We start from the raw sequence: 19,388 nt of genomic DNA, 5'->3' as shown, positions 1-19,388 counted from the left end.
GTGTGTTTGCGCCGCAGTCTATTTCATCGGTTTCTGCATCTTGTCACAAAGTCAATAGGTACTCGTGAGATCATTAATGCGATGTTCAATAAGCGAGGTGACAGAAGCCGTTACTGTTTATAAGCCAGTCAAATGCCCTTTGCCCCTCTGTTCGCTTTATCTGCCCCTATTCACAATCTGAAGTATCTGACTTTACCCGAGCCTTCCAATGGTCTGTAAAAAACCCTAATTAACCCTCTTCAGACTCCAAACCTAACCAAATGTATTCCTTCATGCCGTTATATACAAGCCCCTCTTCTCTACCCAAGATCCACATGTTGGCCCACATACTGGGACCTGCTACATTGTGTATAATTCAGACCATAGGGGGGGTTATGGTCATACATGGCCAAGCGTATCATACATGTTGGTCACAATGATCTAATTTTTACATGTTAACCCTGCCGGTATGTTGCATTTGAAATGGCTCTTCAAATACAGATAGGAGCACGGATGTAGAGGGTTTAAAGCGACCTTGCGGATTCCCCTTCACTACTGGCATCCAGGAGACAACGCATTAAGCCGTCTACTTGACAATTCAATCACACAATCCTTTATTTACAGCGTAGGAACATATGGCATCTGTTACACGCAAAGAAAACGACACGAAAAGGTGGAGCGCACAAACTAAAAAGCATAAAAGGCATCCGATTGCTGCTAGAATTATGACCAATAAAAGCATAAAATAAAAGCAAGAATTCAGCGCACGCCGAGTGATCGCCATTCGAGAGCCATAAATATTGGGGATCCCGTCACACTATGTGCGATTATTTCATCACAGGCGTCCTTTTCCTCCATGAAACGCTTTCATATCAGAAAGGACAGAGCGGGAAGCGTTTCTTTCACTGCCCGAGAGATGGCACCCTCTATCAGCTACCAAGTCGCATTAATACTACCGGGGTTTGCGAAATAGTTTTCACCATTTGATGGGAAAATGTACTTTGCAGTGAGTTATGTTTTTGCCAGGGAAAAAATAATTCCATATATTAGTTACAAATGTTCTTTCACTACAGGAAATCATGCATTTTGTGGTCTTTTTTCCCCCCTAATAATTGCAAACAAGATCCTGTTGTCCAAAAATTGCTAACTTGCTAACTAACTGTGGCATTTTCTGTTTACCGAAGGCTACTGAATAACCAGGCTACTTCTGACGGGGTCCACAGCCAAACTCTTTAAAGCACGACAAATACTTTGTCCCTCTCCTTTCGCTGCCGACGCCATCGCTATTTGGCACCTGTTGAGTATTTTAACACGCGAGACAAGATGTAAAAATATATACAAGTAGGGAAGAATAGGGGGTACAGCGGAGAGCACAACATGCATTTTTCATGAGCATTTTTCACAAAGCAGATGTCTGGCTAGGCGCTCGCTGCGAAAACCAGCCTTTACTGACAGCAGGATCGGCCACGGGGACGACCAGGGAGCCTGACACAGGTCAAAAGACCAAGCCCACGAAACAGGTTGGCTCCAGGGGGGGAAAAAGTGCCACCTTGTCACTTATCACAGACCAGATGCACGAACGTTGGCTCATTTCCACATTCTGCATACGCCTAGATATGTCGGAAATCAAAAAATTATCCAGTTTAACAAAAAATTCTATCCTGTTCTTTACAAAAGCTGACGGAAGATCCATTTGCTAATGTAAAGGCATGGCATACAACGTACCAACTTTAAAAAAAGATTACATTTTTATGCATACCTTGATATGTCTGTATTTGGGGACAGCTAAAACCTAAATGTCGGCAACTGTGTTCCTTTAGATACTCTGTTACTGTTCACTGTGTGTAGTTTACATAAATGCTTCATATTGAGAGAAGAAAACCAGCAAACGTTAAGCTTTAGGTTATAATAAAAGGTGATTTCTGTTGATCTGTTCGTCGTTCTATATTCATATAATTAAGTCACGTGGCCTACAGGGCAGCATTTTTCTTTCAGCACCTGGAGGTTGCGTATGTTGTATTTTAGTTGCTATACGTAGTGAGTTCTCCTATCCACGATCCATCGGGGACTTCAAGCAGCTGGCTAATGGTATGACGTAAGACTTCCATTTATACCACCCATTCCGTGAAAGACCTTACATCTGACCCCACGACCGCGTTTAACGATTTCAGAATAAAATGATAAATCTTATCTCAAAAACTAAAAATAAATGAAATAACCGATCTCAAAAAAATAAAAAAATAACAACCCTGGAGGACGTGAAATAAAAATGGAGAACCAACACTCTGTATTACAGTATCATAGTGCTAATGAATATATTAACACGCTGAACTAATTAGCAATGCATTAGGAACTAAACGGAGCAGCTGCACCGGTGACTGTGAAGAACTTGGACCTTGGTAAAAAAAACCAATAATGTTCTTTGAGAGGCCAAAAATAAAGGTTTAAACCTCATGTAGCAAGTTCCAAAATGAGACCGTGCTCCATAAAAATATATTCCTCTCTTTCCCAACCGTCCCTAGAGAAAACACATTTAAATCAGAAAGCCTGAAAATATAGTCTACTGCAAAGGCTGCCTGACTGCACAGCTGCTTGGACATATTTTTCATTTATACGACAAACAACATCGGTGGTTTATGAAAGTAAAAAAAGTCTGCAGCTGGTGACAAGAATCAGCCAGTACGAAGCTGCTTACGACCCTTGCAACCCAACGGCCCCAACGACGATACGAAACAAAGTTCTTCTGCGGGTACTCGGAGCTGCTTAACGTCAATCTAAAGCAATCCCTACCTTCTAGGAATGGACGCATCTAAACGCTAGCTCCAAATTAAACCCGATACGATTAAATATGGGGGCATAGAGTTTTATTTCCACTTATTTTTCATGCCACTTTTTTTTCCCCCCACTGGATAATATACCGACCAAAGAATAACTACTACGATAATTGTAGACTTAAACTAGATAAACTAACAGAATAGTAGATCTAAAAAGGTAACTCAATATTTCTCTTAGCTTCTGATAAGTGTTGAAGCACATACTGTAATATCTTATTTAAATACATTAGAAGAGGGGCGTCCAACAAGCGGCCCTCCAGCTGCTGCAGGATTACATCTCCCTTAATGCTCTTTCAGCTAAGGGGCTGGTTGAGGAGTATGGGAGATGTAGTCCTGAAGCTGGAGGGCCGCATGTTGGACGCCCCTGCATTAGAACATAGGCTCTCTTAATGGAGACGGGGCATGTGTGTTTGTGGATAAGCAATACCTTCCTCCAGTCACCAAAAAAGTTGTTGCGGAAAATATCCTTGGTTGTGTATTCATGATCCAGCATCTTGGCGAAGAAACTGGCCACTTCTTCCGCTGGCAAACTTAACGGAAAGGGTTTTCCTACAAAAAAAATAAGCAATTTTGTCAAGCTTGTCATGGTTGTAGATCTTTAGAGCAAAGTTTTGTCATTGGCAATCCCAAGTCACATGCGAGTACATCCCAACAAGATGAGTTACCAGGGGCCCTCAAGACTTAAATGTTGATTTTGTATGAAAACGCAAGCCATACCCCCTTAAGGACAATGGGCGGTCCCTAAACCCGTTGAAAACAATGCATTTTGAGTACATGTACGGGCTTTGTCATTAAGGGGTTAAGACTGTCATTAGTAAACTTAGTTGGAGGAAAAACTGTCGAAACTTAATGTAATGTCAGAAAGTTCCCCCCAGACAGGAATGGTTACGGTTTGTGCCCCCCCCCCCAGTCTGGTATTTTTTAATGCCATGGAGACCGCATAAATCAGCATTTCAAATGATGAAGTTACCGTGTTCCTCCCTTCAGACATCAATTTATATTAATCTGTTTAATGAGGCTGTAAATTGAACCGATCGCTGGCTAGTAATTACGGAATGAAGAAGAGCACCTCATCTTTCAGCTTTGTCTTTTTGGGAGAGACAGAGCTTTATATTCCTTTACAGGCTGAGGCTTTCAAAGAAAAAACAAATATATGCGCCAAGCCAAAAAAATGTTTTTATCAAATCCTATTACACCTCTGCTCTTACAGAGAATCTGGTGTTAGACAGTATGAACAGTACTTAGAATGATACCCGCACTAATGTGAACTTCAAAGATGGACACGTGATAGAGGCAGACAGAAAAACAAAACTATATGAAGGCAGATCTACGCTCTACGCTTACTTATTATTGATCTATAGAGCCCTAAGAAAAAGGAGAGGGGAGACTTTAAATTATTCTTTCATTCTTTACAGAAAGATTTTAAAAGTAAAAGAATGATCACTTTCACTTGTGTTAACATGTAAAACAGTCTTCTCCATGTACACATTCTGTTTTGGATTGAAATGGCTACGTCTCTGAACAGGACATTGTGTCCCCTAAGACACATCGACTCCATGGCACCTAAATATTTTACAACGAACCTTTAAAATTCCGGGGCGGATACAGTTTACGTTAATTTAAAAGGGCGAGTTAATGTTTTTGATGTTCTGGATTTTAGGATGGCAGCTCTTTATAAACAATGCCACCCTGAAATCAGGATAAACCTCCATGCCAGATCATTATGGGGTTTGATAAACGATATAGTAGTAGACTGATGTACCGGCATAATAGAACTTCACATCGGATGGCAAAGGATCATGGGGTGGCGCAAACACGGGGCCTTTATGTTCCAGAAACTTCCACTTTATGCCGTCTTCATACTTCTCTTCCTCCCACCTGCAATGAAGAATACGAAACATTATTTCGTTTCCAAATACCTGCTGGGAGACATCCACAAGACAAACAACCTCTCGCCAAAAGACAAGATGGATTCGGGCAAAGTGAAAGCGTTCATTCCACAGACACAACCGCGGGATATTTTTTTTATCAATTCCCGGGAAGATCATATGCGAGTGGAAAAGAGGCATGAATTTTGTGCAGACTATATTCCATCTTTCTATTCCCACGCGAAGAAAGAAAATAAATGCAAAGTGGAAATATTCCATTAACCCCGGCAACTCCCATACCTAGCCGTCAGTCGCAATCAAGAGGAATTCAACTTATAAACCTCGGGAGTTCTAACATGATTTGCCTTATTTACAGTCACTGTCTTCACTATGAACCATTTATTGCCCATTCTATTCCTCTCTAGCTAAATAGTTTAGCCGCTCCTATTCTCCGATTTAGATAAAGTTTACGAATCCTCACGTCTTTCAAAAATAAATGAAAATATATATTAATGTACATTATCTGTGGCAATCATAGAAAGGAAACTATACTTAAAACCAGCATTCCAATGGAAATAAAGATCAGCAACTTATTAAAGCAACCGGACACCGAAAACAAAATGCAATCACTAAGTAAAAATACTAGTTTGAAAATAACAGTTATGCTTTTTTCGTGGGGAATCTGAAAACAATGCCTCGGTTCCAAGGCAAGTCAGCCCAGGCTCTCTCTGCAAAGTCTGTGTATGAGACACGAGAATCAGTCTTTTGTGTCTATTACAAAATCTATTTAAAGTTAAAAAAAACCATCTACAAACCCTTGTGATCTCTGGTCCATCTGATTCTATCTTGTCAGACTTGATATTGAATCTGTAAGAAAGCCTTTTATCTCTGCACTGCTATGAAACAGCAAAGATAATTCCTTTTTTTTTTTACTTTATAATCCAGAAACAATAGCTGGAAGCTTCAAAGAAAAGTCAAATTATGTTGCATCCATCATGAAAATGTGTTTTATAGAATATTTGTCCAAAATCTCATTAACCCCTTTGGTTAGAACCAAAAAAAAGAGTTAGCCCTTACACCCTTGCAGGAAAGGTAGCGACAGGTCGACAGACTAAACAGACGATGTCTTTGGCCAAATACAAAGCCACGTGATGTCAAAAATCACTGGGCACATTTCTAACTTGGACTTGTCCTGGCCCCAAAGGCCAGCTGTAGGTTCGGATAACTAGTTAAATGTATTTTACATTATCCCTGTGTACTAAATGCTTCTGGAGAGCATTATCAGTGTGCCCAGATACCTAAACGGTACCTAAGGGCCACAGTCAATACAGAAATCTAAAGAAATTGGGCACCGCGGGAGCCGGTCTATAGGGTGGGGGTCTATACACCGGGTCTACAATCGCGCATAAAATAAGCATAGCTCTCTAGCTATGCAAGACGCATTTTCATAAACAAACTTATAACCAAAGCTTGGAATCTACAAGCCATAAACTGAATTTAATTCTAGTCTGGAAACCACGATCAGGTACGGAGAAACCCATTATAATGGATTAAGTAATTAAGGTCGCCGTTTTCTATAAGCGTTCCAAGTCTACACTGTTTTCTTAAAGCCTAATCAGGAAATAGTCTGCATTAATGAGGACCAAGGCAGGTTTGCGTTCACCGGAGGGTTAATGAGGGGGTCACAGCGAGACACATGCCTCGCCTTGGGTTTATAGATTGTATGCTCCTCTGCAAACTAAAAACGCATCTCCTTTAATCCTGTTTCCTTGCCCAACGTATGACCTCCCCCACTGCACAAGCGTCAATGGAAATACATAAAATGTCTAGCTTAATAGAACAAAATAAAAACAAATCACCATGGATTGGTATTCCCTACTAGGCAGTTGCTGATCTATGTATAGACAAATATATAATCGAAAGGAAAGTACAAAGGGGCAAATTAATTAATGGTAAAATGATTGCGTCTCACATTACATTGACAAATGTTTAGTTTGTGCAACTTCACCTTTTTTTGTGTTTCCACTATTTCTATGTAAACAAGTTATTTAAATTATGGTTTGGAATAATTAAATTTGTGAGGGATGTGTTAAACCATCGCTTCAGATGTTTAATTAGATGGATTTACAGTTAAAATAAGTTGCTTCCTAAATGGTTTAGCAATTCGAGTTTCTAAAAAGTTTGAGTTACTGTTTTATTCTGAATTACATTAAAATTAAAAAGGAAAATAAACTAATCTACAGCTTCAGTTTTTGGGATTGAAATAGACTAAGGAAGTGATTGCAATTGAATGATCTGATTAACTCCCAAGCTACAAGAAGTTCATAGGACTGGTGGTAACTTATTGGATTGATGCAAACTGCCGCTAAACAGGCTTGATGAAACCTGCTACCACTACTTGAGATTCCAAAATATAGGTTGTAGTTACCATCGCCAACGCATTTGTTCCTCCTCCTCTTTCTTCTTTATTTTGAGAAGAGCTGCAGCCTCCTTCTCTTCTTTCGTTTTCTTTCTTGGTTTGCCTTCCTCTTCTTTACAGTCACTCTCCTCTTTCTTTATCTTTTTCTGATTTTAGGAGATGCAAATAAAGTCAAAGTGTAACACGGGAAAGCTGAGTAGATGCAATAATGTCATTGGCTGAGACAGAGGAATGAATGAGAATAAGCAGCTCATGAATGAACATAATGTTTGCTATATTGGACCATTCAACTGCAATTGATCTTCATTTGCTCAGCTCCCTGCAGTGGGTATAAAGACTGAAAGAAAGTATATGTGGGATGGAGATACACAAGTACCAGAGTTGGCGCCTATGTAACTGCCAGGAGCAGGTTGGCCTGGGGGGCATAGCCACCTGGGCCAGTCCATTTCTACACAGGGTTGCCAAGGGATAAGCTGATTTACAAGATAAGCTGACTTATTTGCATGTGTGCATGTCTTAATTGAGCTGGCATGGAAACTTAGTTGGGTGTTTGACCTTGGGGGCACCCTTCCACCGGTAACTACTTAACCCCCTAAACCTTATACAGCAGCACTATTCTCTTAAAGTAAAAGCATCTTTATCATATGAATGTTTCCTTATCCTTCATGGTGGAACATAATTTTCTGCTTTAAAGTAAATTATTGTAATATTTTAATGCTCACCTGAAAATTGAAACAAAATAACATATATAGAACAAACCTCTTTCTTCGGTTTTTTGTTTTCTTCTTTGGTCTGGCTTCCTTCCTTGCCTTCCGTTTTTATTTTCTTTTTCTTTGATCTGCAAAGAAATGTAATATGTGCCATTAAGTCCAGTAATTCACAATATTTGCAGAAATCCAATAACAACAAAAAAAACCCCAGACTGCATTGGATTGAATTGGCATGGTAATATTGTTAAATTACCAAGATGAATGTATCGGATCATTTGCAATCTCACACGTGTGAGGCTCAATTCTGTCCAACCATTTTCCAATGTCTGACAACACAATTTCTGTAAAGCAGAAGTGCCGAGTTAAATTAAAATTGATTAGCTGTATTTTGCCAGATGACACGTCTTTCCTATATTTGTTTTTCTCCAGTCTTGCATTTTTTTTGGCTTGTTTTATTAAAACATTACTTAAAAAAAACATGAGATTCAATGCAGACATTAAATCAAAATAAAATGCTCTAATACTAATGACATCTTTATTTATTTGAAATACTAATTTAGGCTCTAATGTAAGGTTACTTGAAAATATTTACTCCTTTCAGACTACTAAAAAGGGGACAACTTATGATGTAAGTCCTACTTAATGACGTCTGCCTCTTCTGTGTCTTCTTGCCTCTCCCTCTTTTTCCCGTGTTTTTGCGCTGGTTTGAAATCATCATCTTCAGGCTCTTCTTTGACAGCGATGCGACTTAAACAGAAACAAAGAAGAAAAAAAAAAAAATCTTCATTACGTATACAACTGGCGTCAAGTCAACACTATCACAACAAAAACTAGGAAAAATACGCTATGGCTATGTTAGCCCACGCAGCCGAGTGAAAACAGTCATAGCCCATTGTACCACAACCCCTATACCGGCCAAATTAACCAGTATCCATACAGAACGGACACTTGGGTATTACCTTGAAGAGTCATCTTCCAGGTTCAGTTCAGATGTTGCCGACTTGCTACCTCCCTAAAAAGAATAAAACATTTCATGTCAAAGATCTATTTATTTTATTGTATTAACTTTAATGTAAAGCTTATTATGTTTTAAAGGGGTCGGTAAGGAATACAAGAGAAACGATGTCAGTTTCTGTGATGCATGTATGTGAACCAAACTTCTACCATCAGTTCATATATATGATGGTATATTTCATTTTACCATCATTAAACACGTAGCTTAGCTAAGCTGTAAATAAAGCGATCACTGGACCATTTACCTTACTTTTCCTTTTTTTCTCAGTATTCTTTTTATTCACTTTGCGTTTCTCGTCCTGTTCCTTAATGGTTTCATCTTGCTTTTGTTTATCCTTAGCTTTACTGCTATCTTTCTTTTTCGAGTTTTCCGCTCCTTCTTGCAGTTTCTTCTTTTTCTTCTTATCTTTTGATTTGTTTGAGGATTCTTGGAACGGATCGAAATCATGCGGCTCCAAACTCCCTTGTGTCATTCTGTAAAGCCTGAGGATGACAAAAAGCGCACATACATGTTAATGTAACAAAAAGGTAACGCTGGCATTGCGGGTTCTATGAAAATTGATATTGCCATATGAGCCCAAGAAAAGATGGCGTCTTTGATCAAGGTAGATACCCAACATAGGAGAAAAATATGTCAAATCACATTTTTGTGAACCTCCTCCAATAACCGTATTGTTTTTGGCTGCATAGATATAGTTCAAACTGGCAATAGTAATACATGGATAACAGAGGATGGGTACATATATATCCTACTTAGCCTAGGATCCCATGTCCCTGTTACCATTTACCCTTGAATATACACCCCCCCCCCAAAATTAACTGTCCTGTTGTATAAGTTAAGTTATATATTGCCCTGCAAGCATCCTTTTCCCATCCTTAAATAAGCATGGTGGAGCCTCAAGAAGCTCCATCTACGTCCGTCTCAGAAAACATGGCTGAGTACATATTCAATTCATAAATAAAATTACGGGACACACAAGCAAGACCTCCCATAGTAGACTTTACTAAAAGTTCAGTTCTTTCGTCTCAAAACAACCATAAAAATTAATTTACATAATTGCCCAATCCCTATAAGCACTTTTAATTAAATTGTCAGCCTTTTCAAGCTCTTCCAGGCCGCCGCAGTTCTTCTGTCATCTTCTCGTTAAACTGGATTTTCATTAGTTTCTCCCTAACCATGGCTTTGTTCCCAGCTCCTGTCCCCATGGCGTTTCATAGATCAAAGCCTTGCAATTTCTGACACTCAAATCTGTTTTTGTCTCCGCAAAAACAGAAGAAACCTTTTTTTCCGGCATATCGCGCCCCCCCCTGTGATAAATGAAGAGCTCTATTAGTACTGTTATGAGATAGTGTTGTTTGTAAACACTAGTTTTCATTGGAGCGCAATTAAGTCATTAGACAAACACAGCCATGTTTGATTTTAATCTCTGTGACGGCCTCCGAAAGTTCGCTTCTCACAGACTCCAAAGAAACATTCATTGCCCAGACGACAGAGAGAACAAACTCTAATTCATACATATTGAACAACAATTTTGTGATCAGCTTCAATAAAGTTGTCAAACAGCAATTTATTTCTCCGCTGTGATACTATTACGCCTTCTGAATAAATGCAAATCATATCCGCTCCTCGCAGCATTAAAAGGGAAGTCACACTGTATTTTTATTTATTGGTGCCACATTATATAGTGCCTGTGCAAAAAGTTGGGGTTTTTTTTTAGAAAACAATGTGCATTTGACTGAAATATGTGGAATTTTTCTGTAAAGCGCTCGCCGTATCTCAGGTTGATAGAAGCAGATTCATTATTTAAGCAATGTTATGTCTTACTGGAGCAGATTTGTTCTATAATGCAGTAATGTCTTTACCGATTCACCCGTATGTTAGAGTTATTAGCGGACAAAGACACGGTATTCTATGGCTTTGGCTTCCCATCTGTAGTACCCACATAACAGAGCAGGGTTTTTAAAACTTTTCCTTTTCACATCCCAGGGTGGCTACAAACAAATAATAATGGCTGTGGAGCCAGGAAACAAAGCATCAGAACACTGCGCACAGAAGTATTCCTTTAACAGAAAGGCGATGTTATTAAGAGAACCCGGACTTGAACCGGCGACCCTGATGATCATGGCAGGTGGCTCTGTGGCCGCTGGGAATCCTGGCTCCTCTATGTCCCTGTCCGGTTTGACACTAGTTCCTGAGGCCTGTCAGGCTATCAGGGGCCTTTATGTTCCAGCGGTGCTCCCAGGCTCCGTTGCTGGTGCTTGGCACTTCCTCTCCACCTGTTGGGTTGTTGCTTGATCCGTGTATTCTGGGTTTTGAACCCTGGCTCTGGACCCGGTTTAGCTTGATCTGGTTATTAACCTTTGACTGTTCTCAGTTTATGCCCATGTACCCCGATTATTGACCTTATTATGAACTTGGCGCCGCCTGCCAGACTCGGCTGCAGGACGCTCTCAATCTATGGTCAGTCTTGTTCATGAAGATGGCACCTAGTAAGAGTGAAAGCTGCAGCCCATCTGCATCCAGGTGCGCCTACACCTACCTGCCCCACGCAGGGTCCTGATCTCAAGCCTATCCCTGCACCGAGACTCCTACCAGATCAGATACCTACAGCGGTGACAGCGGGGTATTTTTACATACATCACTATGCAACGCAGAAACAGCAATGAGTTTTGTAAGCAGTGCTTTATTTTGGTTCCAGTTGGAAGCCGTAAAATTCTACAGACTATAATACAGTATGTCATATTGATCTATGATTTCAGCCAAGAAAAGCTTTTGTCAAATCTTCATATGTATATGGTGATATGAGCCCCCCCCCCGTTGCCTTGTTGCCTTAGCAAACGTATTATGACTAATTTATGAGGCAGAAAGAAAACTAGCAAAACCAACTGGGAGCGAGGGTCTTTCGGCTCCGTAGAACAAACCTTTCTGAACCCTTGCTCCATTCAACAGAGAGCGCGGCTCGATAGGAAGCAGGGAAAAGATCCGTGTCGCACAACCATGACAAAAGCAAACAGGAGGAGTACTATCTCCATTAGATTTATATACAGACATAGCTGTGCCATCACACTGCAGCGAATCCCCAGCACGATTACACAGAACCGAAGCCTTCAGAGTTTATTTTCCCTACGAGGTTTGAAGCACACGCCGGATAATGTCAAATACTCTTCCCTTAAATCCAGAAATGAGTCGGTTCCCCTCTAAGTTTTATATCCGCAGTGACAACTATTCGTACGGCATGATTCATTGTGACATTTCAAGTCGCGCGGAGCGTTCTAACGTACCCAGTTAAGAAACAGACATTTCTGTTTATGTCGTGTTTCACTTTCCATTCGGTGACTATTTCACCGAGACACCGTGCGTCTTAAAAGTTTGTCACCTAATATTCTGAGAAAAAGAAAACAGGCCACTGTTCCTTAAAGTGACAGATATCACCTGAACAAAGACCTTGGATGTGGAATTTTAGAGAGCAAAAAACCCCCAACATTTAAAAAGGTATATCTGAAATCTTTTGAGTATTGGAGCCCTTTATTACTATACATCACTTTGAAAAGTATTTTTTTTCCCCAATAAAACAGTTTTATAGCTGTAGAACACCGAACACTCCACTATAAAGAAAGTTCTCAAAGCAGTTTTCTCTGAAAAATGACCCAGAGGACCATGGGAGCTGGAGGGTTATTTGACTTGGGACAAGTGATTAGTCACATCCAATTAAAACCACTAATTTGAATTTGCATATAATTATATTTACATAGAAAGTCATCGCAGAGAGCTGAACTCAGGATCTCTTATTAAACAAAATAAATTAGCAGATATCACCGAAATAACCAATATGTTGAAAAGATGGTAATGATACAGAGATACAATTAGCACATCTCTCCTCTTCGCTTAAGCAGAAATTAGTAAAAAAAAAATAGTAAAAGCAGTTACAAAGGAATACGGAATTTTGAACACTCCAATAATAACATAACATAATACAGAACGCACTTTATTAGTGGTTTCCAGCTATGGAAAGATTTTGGCTCCTCTAAATAAAAACATCCATGACAAAATGTCCAAGTTTGCTCCAGAGGATGAGGTATGCAGGGCTTTGCTTCTCTAAGCGGGGTTACGGATCATCTGCCATTGCCGACGTCACCCTTGTAGCGTATGTGCCTACCAACCATATATTTGAGGAGTACCAACTGAAGCATTCCAGTTGCGTTGGAGATGGACACCTATGTCAAGTCTAAGCACACGTGAAAACATATTCCACAGCAGTCAATGACTCGGTCCAGTTAGACACCACACGCTCATCTTTCCATTCAAGATCTTAGTTTATAGGACGCAAGAGCCTTTGCCACTACAACTGAGTAACAACCCAAGTGAGGGGGTCTAGAATCTTTGGTAACAGAAAAGCACCGGGGGATTCCACCAAACGATAGCACCCCATCTCCCTTATTTCTCCAACAGATCTTCTGTGTGTATGCACAGCCATTAAATTAAGGACCTCCCGAGATGCCACCAGGGTTATGAGGCATTGACCTTCAGCGTACATTCCCTAAGGAGAGCACCAAAGATACTAGCGGTTTCTATACAAAACGTTCCATCGTTACCAGTAATATCTGTCAATTCTTTGTTCATTTAGCGGCTCCCCTGAAGACTTGCGGGGATTATCGAAGCATGACCAACGTCGGCGAAGCCAAGTCAAACTACGCCCTGCCAGATGTTTTACTCCAAGCTATATTAACAGTATCCATACTGCTTCACCTGAAAACACCCATATAATATCCAAACATGTTTACTAAGCCCCTTGAATCCAAGTCCACGGTAGCACAGTTTAGCTCATTAATCACGCGTTAGGAGCTGTAAATAGAAGATGGTTCATTATATCCTAAAGATTTTGTACATAAGCCAACAAAAAAATGTAAAAAAATACATTTGTTCCTCAGGAATGATCGACCTGCCTCGGCAGCCATCATTACACCTGTTATCAAAATCTGCCAAGAAACGTGATAGAATTATAAATAACGGATATGAAATTAAGATTCATCAAATATTTAAAGCGAATCCTCCATGCCATGTTTTTGTAGTTAATAAAAATAATTAGACAATAATGCTTTGCTGATTTCATTTCAAACACTGCAAGCTTTCACAAAACACATTTTACTTTAGCGCTCTTGGGTCATACTGGTCTACGGCTTATATAAGCCATGCAATAAAATACAGAATTCCTCGGTTTTAGTTTCTCAGAAGGCCCTTCTGACTAGTGGAGATCTATAAGAAAGGCACCAAGCATGGGCTTCACATGTAAAAGCAATCAATAAGTAGTAAGAGATTTCTAGCTGGGATCAAAACATCACAAAGACAGTTTTCAAGGAAAACCTCAAAGTCCACAAACTGTTTTATAGAGTAAGAATAACTAAATTTCTCTATCCCACACAAAACTTTGTGGACATGTTTTCAGTTCCCTTTAAGGAGAACACGTAAGCGGGATTGATAAACACACATGCAGAAAAGCCATCATTCATTGGTTTTAACAATGTAGCCTCTTATTATAAACTATCATGACTACTAACCAAAACAGTAAAAAGAAAAAAAAAATGAGTTTAGAGATATTTACTCCTCTACCCCCCTGCTTATGTCAGACCCTCTTTTTTAATCTCAGGCCATAAACATAATTCAGAGCTGTCAACAATGGAAACACATTTAATGCATATATTTACCCCACTTTTTGGCAAAAGGAGTAAAGAGTTCACTGCTCTGCTAAGAATATGTTAATCGTTAGCATTGAAAGCCCCAGAATCTGTAGGCATTCATCCCAACAATCTTACAACACATGCTTTGTGCTTAATATAAACTTTCATTCTTAGAATGAATGAAATAATTAGTTTCATTCTTTCTCCAGGTTGGCACCGGCCAAATACACCATAAAGACTTTATCACTTACCTCCTCCTTCGCAAAGCCTGTTTGTTCCTGTGGTTAACGCAAAGGAGAGGCGTGGAAGCCAAGCCTCACTTTATCACCTTTCTTCTAATGACCAGTTATAATGAGTCCATTTTCATTAACCCCTTCAATTACTCCATGATATAGAAATATCACTACCTCCCATGACAGAAAATGGGACGTGTGCTTTAATTTCATGTGTTGTTTTCTACTACAGATAAACAATGCATTGTGATGCGCTGTTATCGCTGCAATATTGTTTTATAAATAACAAAATAACAAAAAGTATAAAAACCTAAACAATTTGCAAAGATTCTAGTGTCTAAGCATCCATGAATAAATAAAATACTCAAACAAGCCTGCCACAGGAAAAGTATTTTGTTTGTTATTTTTAAATGGGCATTTAACATGGTACGGCGCCAAGAGACGCACAGGTAAGGTAATCATGCCTCATTTAAATACTGTCCATAATGTCGCTCCACGAACAATAGGTTGTCTAAAATGTTCCCCAATGTTCCTTTTGTTGTACTGATTAAAAGAGGCTGCAGTCAAATAATTAAGATGCTTAATGTTCTGTAAAAATGTTGATGTATTAAAATCGTAGGGGGTTTAAAAGCCTATTTCACTTAACCAAACAAAAGCAGAGATTGGCCTAATTCCTACTGTAGCATTTTCAATTGTTTGTACATTAAATGTGTTCTTCCTATTAAAAGCCGCAATAGATCAGGGTAAATGTGCGCTTTAATAGTGCAACAAACCCCCAAGTTGGGGAGTGTCGTAAAATACATTTCCATTTCCTTCTTGTTAGGGATGATTGCAACACACATTATAATTTAAATTGTGTGCGATTCTAATCTCCAGTAAATTAGACAGATTAATAGACAAATTGCTATTTAAAATGTATTTGCTGCTACAATAATAATTATTACCATGATTACCGGTCTTTTTATCTATGATGATTAGCATCATTTTGTATATGAGGAAGGTTGGGAAAACATTTAACCCCTTGCTCAATATGTAGAGCTATATCTAGTAACATATATATAATTTAGGAGCAACCTTGATTTTTTTATGAGCTATGGAAGGTCAGGATAACATAGCAGGTTGTAACATTTTAAATCCCATAGCTACCTGACCCCCGGGCTTTTTTTAATAGTCCTGTCGTTATTTGTACATATGGACACATACGGTATTTCTGGAGCATCATTGACAGTTTATGCAGAAATGCCTTATTATTTTACCTGTGATACAAAATATAACCGATACTTCAACCAAATTTTACATACAGTTGCATGGGATGTAGCACAATAGTGTTGTCTAAGCCCTCTCAGAGAACGTTAGATACGGTTAGAATTTAATCTACACATTTGCTATGTGGCTAGCATACGGCATAGATTTATTTATCATTGTTATATGTATTATTTTGTTTCTAACCTGAAGATGGACTGGCCATATGTTTGCTTTTGTTCAGCATGGCCTTTCTGCAATTTGCCACCATCTCATTTATGATTATCCACTACAAGCTTCGACATGTATGTCCCGGCTTTTTCATTTTCACCTAAACCTTGAACCATGCACTGCCTGGGTCTTCGTTGGCCAAAATGGGGTACAACTGCATAGCTGGAGGCACTGGGGGTTTCTCGCCTATTGAAAAGTGATTACCGCTGAAGCACCAGCTAGAGTTTATGATAATCATGGGATTAAGGTCACTGTCATGTACAAATTCATGTACCAACATGTACTACTATATGGTGACTACCAGAATCACCCACGAAGGCTCTAGACATTTCATATAAAAAGTTGGTCTTCGGAGTGTTTGCCTCTTTCCGATCCATTCCAGTCCGGCCAAATGCCACCAAGAATCGACAAAAACTGCAACGAATTAGGACAGCCTCATTCATCCTTTATACAGAGTCATGATACAAGGTCAAACATGGCTGCCTGCGACCGGTTGTAGAGCTATCGTAAGGGTTTTGTTGATTTGCTTTCTGGTAGCATAAAAATAATACACCCACTTTATGCAACTTTGAGAAAAGTTAAGATATTTTGAATCGCATTTTCTTTTCTTTAAAAAAGAAAAAACAAAACAAGAAACAAGAAAAACCAAAAGCTTTGTGTTCCTCATCCTGAGTACTTTGTCAGCAGGAAGCTATTTTAGAGCACAGTAGGGAGCTCACTTCTTTTTAGTTTTCCAGTTTAAAACATTATATTTTTATCAGCAGTGTTTCATTCCCCTTAAATGTGCAGGAATTGTTTATGAAGATGGTAAAAATAGTTTGTACAGGTCTAAAGGGTTCGCATCTGGAATGAAAATAGGTCATTGCAAAGAAATCCCCCCCCCCCAAGTAAATTAGTGTTCTGTCGGCAGGAAACTATTCGGTAGTTGCAGCAGGCAGAGAATAAAAAGCGGACAAAATAATTCCTATCTGCTTACCCAGAGATCTGTCGGCTAGCAAAAAGTGCGCCACAACCTCACGAATGTTTGTCTATAATTCGTTAAAGCGAATACACAATTAGTCTTTGCATACTGTGCTGACTGCCCGCTTCAAATTCATTTTGCCACATCATGACGATAAAAAGCATAAAACGTCACAAATAAACAGAAATATTATGATTTATGGTGTGATTTATGGTGTTATTTATGGTGTTATATTTAAAAAAAAACCCATGGAAGAAACGGCACAATGCTGTTACATTTTGAAATAATTATCTGGACATCATTATGACATAATGACTGAGAACGTGTGAGGAAATCACTCAGCTCCTGGCGTAATTTGCTGAGAAGACTGAATATTGGAAAATGGGAAATAAAAAAAATTATGGCAAATATTATGGGTTTTTTTTAATGAAAAGAAATAAGATCGGGGACGTCGGCTATTTAAACCACCAATAAAATATTTCATTTATACTAAGCTATTTATTCCAGAAAATTATCTAATTAATTCGGAGTGCATTCTGCATCCAAACAATTACGAGCTGTAATATGACTTTAAAGATGAAACGGCAGTCCAAGGGAAAAAATACATACGGCGGCGTTTTTATTTGTATCGGTGCAGAAAAAGAAACGTAACATGGTGATGGGTGGCAGGGATATTGGCTGTAAATTACAACTAATCACCAGAGCTATGTCAGTGCGATGGAAGGGACATGGAGGCTCTAGTAGGTGTGTGTGTCTACACGTGACAGATTAAGGTACTTTATGAGTATAATTAAACATAATTATAAAGCTGGTGCAGCTCAACAAGTGAATGAATTATATCTGAGATGAGCAATTAATTTCATTCATCTGCAGCCTTGGATTATTCTCTCTAAACCACCATTTTTTATCTTCAGGATCTGGACTGTTGACCCCATGAGATACTGCTTAGTGATGGTGCTGCATCCACGACAGATGTAACAGTCTTACTCATATGTATTCCATAAATGACATCTTTATAAATATCCCCTGCAATACCTTTTTTTTAATGTACATGAATGTGCCCAAAATGGGTCAAATTACCTTTGTTTCTTGTTTCATGATATACTAGCAAACGCTGATCACCGTTCATTGAAAAGTCCATGTTTCCTACTCGGCTCGGGTACTACATGGGGCTCCATGGCTTGAGATACTGGAGATGGTTTAGCCAAGACAGGGAAATCTACATGGCTGATCGGGATGCGGTACCGCGGTATTACTTTGGCATTCCACATATCTGAAAGGAAACATACGGAAGATGATGGGAACCCATTAAACATTGCATAGTTTATATACTACAAATAAATGAATTAAACTTTCTTTGGAGTACATTCTAATACATTCCGGATAGAAGCATAAAGATTAGCCCGCGGTCACTCTGCTAAATATATCTTGGCAGCATGTAACGCGTGTCATATGTTCCTTAACCTTTCCTCTAGTGCCGTGTCCTGCCAAGAAGGCTTTAGGTGAGATCCATTTTTATTCACGCGCTCGAATGCCAGAAGTATAGCCTTTAAAATGGAAATAAACAGACGGCCGATACTTTAAAACAAAAATACAGTAAGAAAGTAACAAACGTAACCGTATAAAGCATTTTTACACCCGAGCAGCTTATTAGACTTATGGTTGCCCCTTTAGCGTGTGCCAATTCATGTACATAATAAAATGCACGTGACATCAGAATGACCTCAGTTATTGGCTTCGCACATTTTAACACCTTAAAAAAACCACCAAAATTACAACAAAATATTTGTTTTCATGTCATTCAAAGGCTTTTTTGTATTTGTAATGAATACTTGTAGAATGCAGATAGCGGTTTAAAATTATTTATTTTTTAAAAAAATTGACAAAACGTTGTTTTTCTCACAGAAGTGGATGTTTTCCAGCAAAACTTAATACTGTACCAATATAATATATATATATATATATATATATATATATATGCGGTATATATGATAATATTCATTATTGATGAATAAATTACTCTGAAATGACACAAAGGGTGAGGTAAACTTTGCATAATAATATATTTTAATTTGTCAATGCATAGAGTGTATATATATATATATATATATAGATATATATACCGGTTTATATATATATATATATATATATCTATGTATAGATATATATATAATTTCATTTTCTATGGAAATAAATACAAAAGTGGAAACACTTGACAGTA

General features: G+C 38.8%; 1 protein-coding gene across 1 annotated transcript in view; it reads right to left on the bottom strand.

Moving 5' to 3' along the window:
* The window catches only part of LOC128467415 (DNA topoisomerase I, mitochondrial-like), a 34,380-nt gene extending 15,952 nt beyond the window's left edge, over positions 1-18,428 (bottom strand). Inside the window, exons 1-8 of the mRNA XM_053449058.1 lie at positions 18,248-18,428; positions 9,070-9,307; positions 8,770-8,822; positions 8,450-8,557; positions 7,860-7,938; positions 7,110-7,246; positions 4,576-4,691; positions 3,241-3,362 (exon numbers count right to left, since the gene is read on the bottom strand). Coding sequence (XP_053305033.1) covers positions 3,241-3,362; positions 4,576-4,691; positions 7,110-7,246; positions 7,860-7,938; positions 8,450-8,557; positions 8,770-8,822; positions 9,070-9,297 — 843 coding nt within the window. The 5' untranslated portion in view covers positions 9,298-9,307; positions 18,248-18,428. The remainder of the gene's footprint in view (positions 1-3,240; positions 3,363-4,575; positions 4,692-7,109; positions 7,247-7,859; positions 7,939-8,449; positions 8,558-8,769; positions 8,823-9,069; positions 9,308-18,247) is intronic.
* Positions 18,429-19,388: the final 960 nt, after the last annotated feature.

This window comes from Spea bombifrons, chromosome 10, assembly GCF_027358695.1.
Source record: "Spea bombifrons isolate aSpeBom1 chromosome 10, aSpeBom1.2.pri, whole genome shotgun sequence".
NCBI classification, from domain to species: Eukaryota; Metazoa; Chordata; class Amphibia; order Anura; family Pelobatidae; genus Spea; species Spea bombifrons.
Note: the sequence above shows the minus strand (reverse complement) of the source record. Positions and strands in the feature narration are given on the sequence as shown.